The following is a 13,558-nucleotide window of genomic DNA, read 5'->3' on the forward strand; positions in this document are numbered from 1 at the left end:
AAGATTGCAGTACGCAGCCATGAGGGCTTTTGTATACATGGCTGCTGGATTTGACTGTGGACATATTTCTGAGCCCAAGGTCCGTTTGACTCGATATATCGGAGTCTTATTAAAAAGCCCGTGGCTAGTTAACTACTCGAGTCACAGTATGTGATTATATAATCTAGGTAACTAACTAGTTAACTATCTGTTGTCCAGACCTAAGAATTTACCATCTTTCCAGCTTGTTCTCTCAGTAAAGATCAACATAGACATCGCATACTCTATAGATACGTAAATCAGCTGTCGATTTTCATTGTTCAGTGATCATTATATACGTGCAAATTAGTCGATGGTTGTTTAGACCTTGACAGCAGCGGTCGGTATGACTTGATGTTACAATCTGTGATCGTCGTATCAGGCACCAACCGATCCAATTTGTGCATCGACAAACATCAATCAATGTAACCCGGAGTACCAACTCTCTCTCTCTCTCTCACACACACACACACACACACACACAACAATCCAGTCAGAATGACAGACTCAAATAACAGTCCCACAACAACCTCAGGATCAGCGACAGCAAAACAACCCTCATGCATTCTCTGTCGCAAAAGAAAAGTGAAATGTGACCGCAAATACCCATGCTCAAACTGCATTAGGGCCAACGCAGAATGCATCTTTCGCGAGTCTATACCGGCTCGTCACCACAAACGGAGGGCTGAGCATGCCTTGTTGTCGAGGCTGAGGCATTATGAAAGTCTTTTGCGGCAGCACGGGATCGATCCTGGTGTTAATAGTGATGATGTTGCAACCACTGCTGGCGGTGGTAGTACTGAAGTCCAGCATGAGATGAGTGCGCTAAGGTTATCGGACTCCAAACCCGCATCGAGTCCTGTGAGTCGTCCGGGAATGTTTACACAACCCCTTACGGGTCAATTTGTGTCAAAAGGAGGGAAATCTCTTTATTTGGAAAAGTAAGCTCTGGACGAAAAACCAAGCAGAATTCGCCATGTTGACCATATCTGTCTGTATAGTGACGTTTGGAATACTCTTGGAAGCGAGGTGTGCACATATCATGCTTGCTTTTCGTATGAAGCTCTCCTCGGTCAAAATACTAAACTGCAACGCAGCTCGAAGACTCCGATTGCATACCAGATGAGAGTGATACCGAGAGTGCGGATTATCTCTCTCCCAAACATGAAAATGAATCATTTCTCCTCGATCATGGATATGATGTACTATTCTCGGCACCATCAAATGAGACCTTGTCTAGTCTGCACCCCGACCCAGTGCATATCTTCAAACTATGGCAAGTATTTCTTGAGAATGTGAACCCACTGACGAAAGTCATTCATGCACCTGTCTTACAACAGCAAATGCTCAACGCGATAGGCGATTTGAGCTCCATGGGAAAGGGAATGGAGGCTTTGCTGTTTTCGATCTATAGCTGCGCCTTGCATTCAATGACAGATGAGGAAGTGCAAAAAGAACTCGGTCAAGAGAAGAGTCTGCTGCAGGCTAGGTTCCGTATAGCGACACAGAAAGCGCTGGCTAATGCGGGATTACTCAAAACAACAGACTTGGTGCTATTACAAGCCTTTTGTTTATACCTTGTATGTTTTGATCGTTCAGTATTGAAATTTAGGGGGGAAATGCTGATTGTCAAGGTTTCGTGCCGTTCCACATATGATCGAAGGACAACATGGTGTCTGAGTGGTACAGCAATAAGAATCGCGCAGCAAATGGGCCTCCACCGAGATGGCTCTAACTTGGGGCTATCTGTCTTTGAGACTGAGATGAGACGTCGTGTATGGTGGCATATTATCTACATGGACAAGTCCATCACGCGGTCATCTGGATTTATCTCCGCTCCATTGCCCGCAAACGATACTCATTACCCCCTGAACGTGAACGACAGCGATCTTCACCCTAACATGAAAGAGCCACCCGTCGAAAGAAATGATATCGGTACCGATATGATATTCAGTCAATTACGACAGGAGCTTGGCAAATGGCAGGAGCGCCAACCTCAATTCGTCGAGTCTATGTTTTCAGGTACTGATGAGAAACCACAACTTCGAGAAGAAAAAGCTCAGCGCAGACAGAAAGCAGTTGATGAATTTAGAGCAATTCTCCACGACAAGATCGTCCGATTCTGTGATCCGTCTATCCCGTTGCATATCCTTGTCAACGGTTCGGCGCATACAATCACCTCCGTGATGCAACTAGTCGTGACTCGTCCGTTTTATCTATGGGTGCCGGATTTGAAATTACCGCCATTATCGCGGACCGAAAACGATGAGCTCTTTGCGACATGTTTGGATCTTATTAGGCACAATGGCCGACTACGCAACGACGATGTTCTCCGACGCTTTATATGGCATCTTGATTGGCACCTACCCTGGCCTATTATGTTATACATGATATCTGAACTGTCGAAGAGATCAGTCCTCTCAGAGGATACGCGACAGGCGTGGAAGTGTATGGATGATTTGTTTGTGCCGTATCATCAACGACTTGGACCTGAGGCCCGAGGTCCCTTGCACATCGTTTGTCTGAGACTTGCTGCTAAAGCCTGGAGTTCTAATTTGGAGGAGTATCAAAGTTTGGGGGTGCCAGTTCCTTCGTGTCCGAGGATAGTCGAGTTACTCAACAAGCACTCTTCTGCGTCTAAAGGTCGCAAGGGCACCCCCAGCCGATCAGACCAAGGACCGACCGTGTCGTCTTCTGCTCCTTCGACCGGAATTGAACAGGAGCAGCAACACCAACAAGGACAGCAGCCTGTTTATACAACGACATACCCGGGTCTGCCTCAGGGTACATATGTCCCTGGAAGTGAGAACACAGGAAACGCACAGTACTTCGCTGTCGACAACCTAAACCTTCCAGACATGTTTGGTGAGAGCCCGAGCATGCTCTCAAACGACGGAGTCATGATCGACTGGGTAGACTGGGATCCTTTCTTTCAACATATACCACCCCACGGAGTGTCTAATTTCTGATACCTGAAAATGAGAGCACCCGAGTTTTTCTCAAGAAGCTAAATCGCATATGACAAGCTAAACCTCTATATATCTCTGCTCATTGATTGATCACTTCTCTCCAATCACCACATCGCTACTCAGACACATCTCCTGTGTAACATAGTACATTTATCAATATGAGTCAATTAAAACGATAATATGTGATACTCAGACCTTCTGTTTGGCAACGAAACAAGTAGGATCTACGATATGCAGCGTGCTAGTCTACGTGCTGCCAGTGGCCTGACAATACCAAGTATGAGCTGCTGGGCCAATCATGGAGGACATACCCTAACCAATATGATTTGGATATGATTTGACGTCACACAGCATTTGGGGCACGTGAATTATGCCCTGGATAAAAAGATTACTGGGGAATCGTGATACAGTATTCAGTAAAAACAGTCTTGACAAAATTTTTACATGGAAATTTCTTAGCGTCCTACCTCCGAGCAAGCTTCCAAGAAGCTCCCACCCGGGCCTCCTCCACCCGAGCCCCGAAGGGAGCCAGGAACGCTAAGAATTTACCAGCATCTCGCAAGTACTGCTTTCAGTACGTAAAATCTGGGCGTCCCTGAGTTACGTGGCGGGTGTCCGTACCGCTTTTCCCTTACTAATAACTGACTAAAACACTGCTTACTTTGGTACTGTCAGCGGGAACAAAGTATTTGCAATCTCATGTGTAAGTCGGAATTATCTCTGCATCTCCATGGAGAAAGCTCATTAGCCGAAGGAGTGACGTCTCCGTAGACTCCGTACGGACTCTACGGAGTAGGAGTAAGTAGCAGGTGGTTACCAGAATTCATTAGTCAGTTTTTAGTCTATGATTGTATAAGCAGGCTATTCCAGATTTTAGGAGGATAATATGCTTGATTCTAGCCTCTGGTTGCTGGGTTGAAACTTGAGTCTAGAGGAAAAAGTACACCGGACCACGATGCCCCGCAATCCCGGAGATGCTGATAACAGACCTTCAAATAGGAGGGACACGTTGTTTGGGTGGTATACGTGATTAGCATATTTTTTTTTTCCTAGCCGGGTAATTAGGGTATTTGCGTTTGTTGTCCAAAGGTCCCTTTTTTGCTTTTTGGATGGGCTCTCTGCATGTACCTAGACAGGATGCACGCGGGATATCTTACCGTGGTCCAGATATCCGATGCGACTCATTCGTCGGATATATCTCATCAGCAGGACAAATATAAAGTCTTTCCCTTAGAGTAGACGGAATTGTAGAACAATTGTCGTAAGATAATGAACTGACAATTGCATTGTCAGATTGTGTCAAAGCGAGTACCCTGTACAGAGTATAAAAGCACCTAAAGAGACGCCCCGCCAGGCCGAAAGCCATCATTGCCCCACCGACTTTTTCCTACAGGAACTGCTTTGTCACGGGGGTTGTGGTGTGTAGCTGCCCCAACCATTCGCTCCTGCTCCCTCTTCATTCTTTCTTCTCCTCCTCTTCTCTCTTCTTCATCAATCTCATCCATCTTTGATCAATTCATATCATCAGAATCCAATACAGAAAGTATCGCATTCTTTTTGTATCGCTTTCTGTCAATTGAACTGTTCTTCTTCTGTTAAATTGTACCGGTATGACCTAACTGAGTTGCTCCCTCCATTCCGGCCCCGCGATTGCTCTGCCCTGCCCCTCCTCTCTCTCTTTTCTTGCTTTTAACCGCCCATCATCCCTTCTTCGTCGCGACAGAGACAAAAAATATTTCATTTCAATTACTGAACTATTCACTACTACAGATATCACAATCATGGCCTACACCGAAGTTGATCAGTTGGCCGTCAACACGATCCGTATTCTCGCGGTATGTTTTTTCCCCTTTCATCTCTTTTTACCCGGTCCGTCGGCGTTGTGGCCGTGCTTGTATCAACGCTTTCTCGGAGAAACGCCGTCCGCCAACCGTACACCGGGACGAGACCAGGAAACGCCATATTTTCTTCCCGGTGTACATGGTTACGGAGTTATCGGTGAGAGAGCGTTTGATGGCTGTACACAGCACCACAGCTTTACCATGATGGCTCAATAACCGTCAATTACCATTGCGATTATTTTCTGGGCATTACTAATTTAGCCTTATTTGCATCATACAGATCGATGCCACATCCAAGGCCAACTCCGGTAAATATTCCCTTTTTTTCCCCTACTCCTGCGTCTCCGCGGGCGCGATTTTCATTACAATGCTGATTATGAAAAGGTCACCCCGGAGCTCCTATGGGCTTGGCTCCTGCCTCTCACGTCCTCTTCAGCAAGTTCATGAACTTCAACCCTAAGAACCCTAACTGGGCTAACCGCGATCGATTCGTCCTCTCGTAAGTATACTTTTGCTGGTTGCAGATGTGCCGGACGGTGGCATGAGTCGACACGCTAACAGGGATTTCGTTCAGCAACGGTCACGCATGTATGCTCCAATATGCTCTTCTCCACCTTTTCGGATACGATCTCAGCCTCGACGACCTTAAGGCTTTCCGTGTATGTTTATATATTTGTTAGAGTGGGTCGCTCTAAGCTGACCTTTCTAGCAACTCGGCAGCAAAACCCCTGGTCACCCTGAAGCACACGACACCCCCGGTATTGAGGTCACCACTGGCCCTCTCGGTCAAGGTTTCGCCAACGCCGTTGGTCTCGCCATCGCCCAAGCTCACAGTGCCGCTGTCTTCAACAAGCCCGGCTACGACCTCTTCGATAACTACACATATACCATCTTCGGTGATGGTTGTGCTATGGAGGGTGTTGCTAGCGAAGCTGCCAGTACCGCTGGTCACTTGAAGCTCGGTAACCTCATTGCTATTTACGATGACAATCACATTTCCATTGGTAAGGTTTTCCCTCCAGATACTGGAAAGATAAGAGTCTAACATGGGTTTAGACGGTGACACCAAGTGCGCTTTCACCGAAGATGTCATGAAGCGTTTCGAATCCTATGGCTGGCACACTCTCGAGGTCGCCGATGGTGACCACGATCTCCAAGGCATTGAGGAGGCCATCCGCAAGGCCCAACAGGTCAAGGACAAGCCCACTGTTATCAAGGTCACCACCACCATTGGTTTCGGTTCCAAGCTCCAGGGTACCGGTGGTGTCCACGGTAACCCCCTCAAGGCCGATGACGCCGAGGGTGTCAAGAAGGCTTTCGGCTTCGATCCTTCCCAGAGCTTCGTCGTCCCCCAGGAAGTCTACGACTTGTACTCCAAGACCGCTGCCGCAGGTGCCGCCAAAGAGCAGGAATGGACCAACCTCCTCCAGAAATACGCTGAAGAATACAAGTCGGAGCACGCCGATTTGACCAGACGTCTTGCTGGAGAGCTTCCCGAGGGCTGGGAGAAGAACCTCCCCACCTACAAGCCTACCGATGCCGCCGTTGCATCTCGTAAGTTGTCCGAGACTGTCTTGGAGAAGATCTACGGCCCTGTTCCTGAGCTTCTCTCTGGTTCCGCTGATTTGACTGGCTCCAACAACACTCGCTGGAAGGCTGCTGTTGACTTCCAGCCCCCCGAATACGGCATTGGTGAGTGGAGTGGTCGTTACCTCCGCTACGGTGTCCGTGAGCACTCCATGGGTGCCATCATGAACGGTCTCGCAGCTTACGGTACCGTCATCCCCGCTGCTGGTACTTTCTTGAACTTCGTTGCCTACGCTGCCGGTGCCGTCCGTCTTTCGGCTTTGTCTCAGGTCCGCGTTATCTGGGTCGCCACTCACGACTCCATTGGTCTTGGTGAAGATGGTCCTACCCACCAACCTATTGAGACTCTTGCACATTTCCGTGCTATGCCTAACCTCATGGTCTGGCGTCCCGCCGACGGCAACGAGACCAGCGCTGCCTACTACTCCGCCCTTACCTCCAAGCACACCCCCTCCATTCTCGCTCTTACCCGTCAGAACCTTCCTCAGCTCCAGAACTCATCCATTGAGAACGGTCTCAAGGGTGGTTACGTCGCTGTTGACGCTCCTGATGCTGCTGTCATCATTGTCTCGACTGGTTCCGAAGTCGGCATCGCCATTGACGCTGCTCAGTACTTGAAGGACAACCACGGTGTTGCTGCTCGTGTTGTCTCCATTCCTTGCTTCGAGGTCTTTGATGCTCAGTCCAAGGAGTACCGTCTCTCAGTCCTCCCTGACGGTATCCCCATCTTGTCCGTTGAGGCTGCCTGCACTCTTGGTTGGGAGCGCTACTCTCACGAGCAGTTTGGTATCAACCGATTCGGTGCCTCTGGCCCATACAAGAAGGTCTACGAGGTAAGTACCATCTTTTTTCTATAATATACTTGATATACTAATTGTTTGCAGAAATTCGAGATCACTCCCGAGGGTATCAGCAAGCGCGCCCTTGCCACCATCGACTTCTACAAGGGTACCAAGCCTCGCTCTCCTATTAACCGTGCTTTCGAGCAAATTATCTAGATTATTTCACGAAGGGCTTAAAAAACGATGGTTGGATCAGGTTATATCTAGACTTTGATGTTATGTATGCGAAATGAACATAATTTACTTTGTTAGACTTTTGTGTGTCCGTAGGATTCCTAACACCGCCCAGGTTTGTTTGAATTGATAATTTTGGCAAAACATTTATTATACTATTTTTTACCTATCTTAAACCGGAAGCCCATTTTTCATAATGAGAAGAGACCTACTCGAGAGCCTTGCGGGCAAAGTTGGGCAACACGAAGCTCGCTCGGTGGATATCAGCGTTATAGTATCGGCACAACTTCTCCTCCTCCTCGCGAGACCAAGAGCGCACGGGCTCCTTGACGTTGCGTGTAGCATCCTTGCAGCAGACCATGAAACCGATCTGGCCGGATGGGTAGGTGGGGATGGTGGTGTAGGCGTATTCGGCGACGGGGAAGACTTCCTTGCAGGACTTCTTGAGGTCGGTGATGAGGGAGAGATGGAGCCATTGGTTTTCGGCTACAACACAAACGAAGTTAGCAATTCCCCAAACCAAAAAAAAAAAAAAAAGACGAGAAAGAGATAAACAAGGAAATATAGTGAAAAAGAAAGGAAAGGACTCGAGAAAAAAAAAATCATAAAAGAAAGGCGACGAACAACCTTGGGTAGTAATAACACCGCCTTCGCGCAAAGCGCCATTCAACAACTCAAAGTAAGGTTTCTGGAACAAGGACTCTGCTGGTCCCTCGGGGTCAGAGCTGTCGGTGATGATGACGTCGAATTCGTTCTTGTAGTCGGCAAGGAACTTGAAGCCGTCACCAACGTGGACCTTGACGTTGGGGTGCTGGAAGCCGATGCTCATGCCGGGGAGGTATTTCTTGGAGACGCGGATGACAGCCTATATTAATTAGTACTTGCGGGTGGGGGATGGATTGTTTGTTGGTAGAGTAAAAAGGTACCTCGTCAATGTCGCAGAGAATAGCCTCCTCGACGGTCTCGTGCTTGACGACCTCACGGAGGACACCACCGTCACCGCCACCGATGACAAGGACCTTCTTGGGGTTGGGGTGGGAGTTCATGGCAAGGTGGGTGATCATTTCCTGGTATCTACAAGAAGGAAAATTCGTCAGCAACGTCAAGCACTTTTCAAGGGCAAGTGAAAGATGGAAACGTACGAGAATTCGTCGCGCTCAGTGCACTGAATGACATTGTCCAAAACGAGGACAGTGCCGTAGTCGGTGCTCTCAAAGACAAGAACATCCTGGTATTGCGACTTCTCGTGGTGGAGGACTTCCTTGACCTTGAGGGTCATGGCCTGACCGGGCCACATGTCGGAGGTCTCGGAGAACCAGCCATCTGAAGAAGGTGAAATGGCATATTAGTTTCATGAGCTCGACAAAGATGAGGAATTGGAGGATGGAATGTATGCATACCCTTGATGGTGGGGTGTGTGATTTCGGACATTGTGATTGTTGTTGTTGTAAAAGTTGACTTATTTCTTGGAAAAGAACGAAGAAGAGGGGTCAATTGGTGACACGAGAATCGAGTGACTGAATTACCGCGAAAAGACAGTAAACAACGAGGTATCATATAACAATGTATGAACGGAGGAGGGAAAGAAAAGGAGAAAGACGACGCTCTATTTTTTGCGGGCTTATTTTTTTTCTGCTTTTCCAATGACATCTGCCCAACTGGCTGACCGTGGCGTGGCGGGGTCGTCCGAGAATTGCTCGACCGCCCAGACTGCGCCGAAACTGGAAGACAATCAGTGGGGTGGGTTGCTCTGTGCGGTTATTTATCACGGCGCATCTTTGGCTGAATCGGGAAATTCTACACTGTTCACGTTTGCGATTGAGTTTTTATTATACTATAGCTTTTTTTTTTTTCTTTTTCTTTTTCTTTCTCTCTTTTTTTCTTTTTTTTTTTAAAAAAAAACTCTATAATTGAATTGCACCAGGAAGTCAAAGCCGGTGTCTCTTGATTAGAGTCACAATCATACAAGTACCCTGCGGCCGACTTAGGGCAAGCCATCAGATATAAAGGACCGAATACAAGATTTTGCAATGCTCCCAACCGTTCCCAGATCCTCCTCAACCAAGCCATACGCTCCGGACATAAACGCCATTCACCTTGCAACTCGACACCTCGTATTCTAGATAATGCAATAAAATCACTCAGTCATAACATAGTTAACTACTCCTCCCCACCATCAACGAATCGACCGGGCTTTGAGTTCAGGTACTCATTTCTTCAAACACAAACGAAGTTAGCAGATCCAATCCCCAGATTCCATTTAATAAAGAGACACACTTTTCAACAGCCCAATTCATCGCCGCATACGCAACGATAAACGGCGGCGCAAAGTAAAGAACTTGATGGCGGAAACGGCGGAAAGTATTGAAAATTGCAGCGTTGAATGTGCCGGCCAGAGGGTCCTGACGGTTTGGGGAGATGCTGTATGCGGCGATTCCTCGTTGAGGGGTGGGACAGCCTGAACATCGATTTTAGTAGTCAGGTTTAGTCACTTGTTCAAGGCAATTGGAACTGGAATTGATGTCTCGATTTTGATGCAAGTCAAGTGACGATTTTCGTACGACCGTCAGGACTAAAGGTGATAGGGTAGGCAGGCCGAGTTGGTCGAGCGTTGGTTGAAGGAATAACTGGAGTCTGGATGAATCATACCTAAAGCACCAAATCTGCCGGCATAGCTGCTGATATATTAGCACATTCACACCTATATATATTGACTCAGTACGTGTAGAGAATGAAGGTGAATATCGAGCTGGTTGAACTAGGTAACTAGCTATTATCGATAACAGCACTAGTCCATGGAGCATGATGAGCACTCACTATCCATTCTTTGGGTCTGCGTGTGTAACCATTGTCGATCCCCAAGGCCTGGTTATCTGACAAAATGGAGAAGGTGATATATTTCAACGAATGAATATCTAATTGAATGTTTGTTGATTGAAAGGATGACGATGAAGTTGAGCATTTCGTCATGAATCGGAACTGACTCTTGTTACTCGATCGGGACTAGTGCAACGTTTCTTGCACTAGTCTGTTTACGGAATAGACAAGCCCGTAAGGCGGTAACAACTGGCAGAAGGAGCTCAAACCACCGATTGTTAATCTTCAACACCCAGGGCATCGTCCATCAACAGCATCACACAACACAAAACAATATAACAAAAATGGCATCCCCAAACGCACTCCTGCGATGGTTCGCACTCCCTATTGCAGGCGCCCTCGCCATCGACGCCTCCATGTACGATGTCAAGGGCGGCTCTCGCGCCGTTATATTCGACCGATTGACCGGAGTTCAGGAAAAAGTGGTTGGCGAAGGAACACACTTCCTCATCCCCTGGCTGCAACGGAGCATCATTTTTGATGTGCGCACAAAGCCCAGAAATATTTCGACAACGACTGGGTCCAAGGATTTGCAGATGGTGAGCTTGACGTTGCGAGTGTTGCATCGTCCGGAGGTGCCGAATTTGCCTAAGATCTACCAAGTATGTCCCATCCCTATCGCCTGCATGGGGGAATTTTGTGCTGATAAGATTGTAGTCCTACGGAACAGATTATGACGAGCGTGTCCTCCCTTCCATCGGAAACGAAGTCCTAAAAGCCATCGTCGCCCAATTCGATGCCGCCGAACTCATCACCCAGCGAGAAGCAGTCTCCAACCGCATCCGAACAGACCTCATGCGTCGCGCCGAACAATTCAATATCGCCCTCGAAGACGTCTCCATCACACACATGACCTTCGGCAAGGAATTTACGCGGGCTGTCGAACAGAAACAAATCGCACAACAAGACGCTGAACGAGCACGATTCATCGTCGAACGTGCCGAGCAGGAACGTCAGGCAAACGTTATCCGCGCCGAGGGTGAAGCCGAGAGTGCAGAGATTATTTCCAAGGCTGTTGCCAAAGCCGGTACTGGTTTGATTGAGATTCGACGAATTGAGGCTAGTAAAGACATTGCAGCTACGTTGGCAGGTAATCCTAACGTTACTTATTTGCCGGGTGGTGGTGAAGGGAAAGAGGGTAAAGGAACAAGTCTACTTTTGGGATTGAGATCTTGATTTTCTTCTTTTCTCTCTCTCTCTCTCTCTCTCTCTCTCTCAATGTATTTCAAAAAATAATGTGCATTAGTCATACCTTGTTCGTTTAATTCTCCATGTATGTAGCAATATCCTAGGACCTCTTCGCTTTTTTTTTTTCCTCTCTATTCGTTTCTACTCGACGAAGCCAATCTTCGATAAACGTGAATCTGAAATCTCATATCCTCCAATTTTATGAAGCCCTGTCCACCTTCTAGGTCCACGTTGTAGTGTAGTTTGTGATTGGCTTCTTTCCGGAACCATCTCGAGTCTTGCGAGACGAGTTTTTCCCATGACCCTTCCGCTACACTTAGGAGAGTGTGGTCAAGGAGGAATTTCATGGGGTACTGTCGTTGTTGTTGTTGTTGCTGTTGCTGTGTATCCGAGGACTCGGTCTTTGTGAATGACAGAGTTGAATAACTCCCCGGACTATCGACAACCATTAATATCGTACCGGGGTCCGTTATATCGGTCATTCGGAGAAGGAATTGTGTCGTTTTTGATATGGATGTTGAGAAGAGTTCATTGAGCGTGAACATCAGTGATATGACTCGCTGACGACGGAGCAATGATTTGAGATCCTCTTCGGAAAGGGCCAAGATATCCATTTTATTGAAGCAGATGTCAATCCTCTGATCTTCTTGCCCATGTATCAAAGGTGCCGCACATGTCTTTGCACCAAAAATATCAGCGGAATGTATCGCCGTCGTCACTCTGTGGACGACATCAGACCATTCTGCAATATCAATGGCGGTTATAGCCAATTTCCTCTTCTTCCTTTTCGGGGATGATGATGTAGTCTCATTATTCAGAGATAAAGCCTCAATCCCTTCGACGGGTGACTCATCCGTGGTTGGGTTCTTTGAAGAGTTTTGCTCGTCTTGTAGCACCCTCCAAGCACCCGCCAAAGCAACAATCTCTGCACCAGCTCCGCCTCCAATACACAATACCCCAACATCCTCTTTTTCATTATCACCAACATCACCATCATCCAACCGATGACCAGATTCAAGTGCACAATCAACAATCCCCCTAAACAACCCACAATACGCCAACGACCTCGACGCAGACCACCTTAACGCATAAGCCCTCAACAACGAGGGCGAGGCATCCGCGAACGCAGATTCAAAGTCTCGATTGTACAGGTGCGTTTTCAGTTGTTGGATTTGCATGTTGATATCCTTCTCTTCTCCTTCTTCCGTATTCTCGGCATTTCTATCCGATGAGATAGAAGTGAAAAGCGCATGTTTGAATACATTCAGTAATAATTGTTGCAGGTCTGGTGATATACTCTTTGCCGAAGCCGAGAGATCGATTCGTTCAATCTCGTCTTCTTTTCTTCGATCCTTAGCTGCTGCTGATGCTGGTGCTTTTTTTGCATTATTAGATTGATGCTGCTGCGATGCTGATGATTGCTTGTTTTTGGACCCGCATTTCCACTTCGCTTTTCCGTTTCCTCCTCCTCCCATTTTTTCGGTTTTTCCCTTACAGAGACTCTAGTGTTGTTTGTATTGGACTTGTTTTCATGTATTATCATAATTCGAATCGTTGAACTGGAACAAATCGATCTTAGTTTTCATGTCCATCGTTTGTATAAAAAAAAGTAATCGATAGTGGGGAGCAAGTGGGACGCAGGAGCCAATTGTTGCGGAGCCAGCAAGACCGGTCTCTCTACCTTCATATCAAACCCTAAGATAGGTAGTAGTACCTAGACCTTCTACATAACATATGTATATGTTGGCGACTTATCTAGCTTGTTTCAATAATTCTACTTGCTCAAACACACCGTTAATAAGAAACGACTGGATATAGACAATGTAAGAGATGTCATTGATTCGTCTAGGACGTAATGATGAGAATGTAAAATGTGGAACGAGAAGAGATGAAAATCTGGCTCAAAACGAGGGTCTTCTAGAAGACGATGATGAAAAAATGGAAGAAAAGAGTGATGAGGATGTGACAGTAACAATGCCAACAAAAAAAAATACAAAATCCTTCGCTCTTCAAGAATGAAAGGTAATGAATGGGAGTAGAAAAGACAATGACTCATACAAGA

The 13,558-nt window shown here is 47.0% G+C and overlaps 6 protein-coding genes across 6 annotated transcripts; 3 read left to right on the top strand and 3 right to left on the bottom strand.

The window, feature by feature from the left end:
- Nucleotides 1-516: 516 nt before the first annotated feature.
- On the top strand, nucleotides 517-2,987 carry EYB26_002891 (uncharacterized protein; the record flags this gene model as incomplete). The annotated part of the gene is made up of 4 exons (XM_054262195.1): nucleotides 517-959; nucleotides 1,020-1,047; nucleotides 1,116-1,598; nucleotides 1,653-2,987. 4 exons carry the CDS (start codon nucleotides 517-519, stop codon nucleotides 2,985-2,987), a joined length of 2,289 nt encoding a protein of 762 aa, XP_054118170.1.
- Nucleotides 2,988-4,768: 1,781 nt separating this feature from the next.
- On the top strand, nucleotides 4,769-7,413 carry EYB26_002892 (uncharacterized protein; the record flags this gene model as incomplete). The annotated part of the gene is made up of 7 exons (XM_054262196.1): nucleotides 4,769-4,822; nucleotides 5,109-5,136; nucleotides 5,213-5,327; nucleotides 5,403-5,487; nucleotides 5,538-5,832; nucleotides 5,885-7,248; nucleotides 7,300-7,413. The coding sequence occupies 7 exons, from the start codon at nucleotides 4,769-4,771 to the stop codon at nucleotides 7,411-7,413; spliced, it is 2,055 nt and encodes a 684-aa protein (XP_054118171.1).
- Nucleotides 7,414-7,639: 226 nt separating this feature from the next.
- Nucleotides 7,640-8,862, bottom strand: EYB26_002893 (uncharacterized protein; the record flags this gene model as incomplete). The annotated part of the gene is made up of 5 exons (XM_054262197.1): nucleotides 7,640-7,917; nucleotides 8,056-8,296; nucleotides 8,358-8,505; nucleotides 8,574-8,754; nucleotides 8,832-8,862. The coding sequence occupies 5 exons, from the start codon at nucleotides 8,860-8,862 to the stop codon at nucleotides 7,640-7,642; spliced, it is 879 nt and encodes a 292-aa protein (XP_054118172.1).
- A 729-nt stretch (nucleotides 8,863-9,591) lies between these two features.
- EYB26_002894 (uncharacterized protein) lies at nucleotides 9,592-10,280 on the bottom strand (the record flags this gene model as incomplete). The annotated part of the gene is made up of 4 exons (XM_054262198.1): nucleotides 9,592-9,646; nucleotides 9,709-9,889; nucleotides 10,081-10,106; nucleotides 10,249-10,280. The coding sequence occupies 4 exons, from the start codon at nucleotides 10,278-10,280 to the stop codon at nucleotides 9,592-9,594; spliced, it is 294 nt and encodes a 97-aa protein (XP_054118173.1).
- Nucleotides 10,281-10,592: 312 nt separating this feature from the next.
- On the top strand, nucleotides 10,593-11,484 carry EYB26_002895 (uncharacterized protein; the record flags this gene model as incomplete). The annotated part of the gene is made up of 2 exons (XM_054262199.1): nucleotides 10,593-10,910; nucleotides 10,966-11,484. 2 exons carry the CDS (start codon nucleotides 10,593-10,595, stop codon nucleotides 11,482-11,484), a joined length of 837 nt encoding a protein of 278 aa, XP_054118174.1.
- A 143-nt stretch (nucleotides 11,485-11,627) lies between these two features.
- EYB26_002896 (uncharacterized protein) lies at nucleotides 11,628-12,971 on the bottom strand (the record flags this gene model as incomplete). Its single annotated transcript, XM_054262200.1, has 1 exon — nucleotides 11,628-12,971. One exon carries the CDS (start codon nucleotides 12,969-12,971, stop codon nucleotides 11,628-11,630), a length of 1,344 nt encoding a protein of 447 aa, XP_054118175.1.
- Between the last annotated feature and the right edge of the window lie 587 nt (nucleotides 12,972-13,558).

Source organism: Talaromyces marneffei, chromosome 2 (assembly GCF_009556855.1).
Source record: "Talaromyces marneffei chromosome 2, complete sequence".
NCBI classification, from domain to species: domain Eukaryota; kingdom Fungi; phylum Ascomycota; class Eurotiomycetes; order Eurotiales; family Trichocomaceae; genus Talaromyces; species Talaromyces marneffei.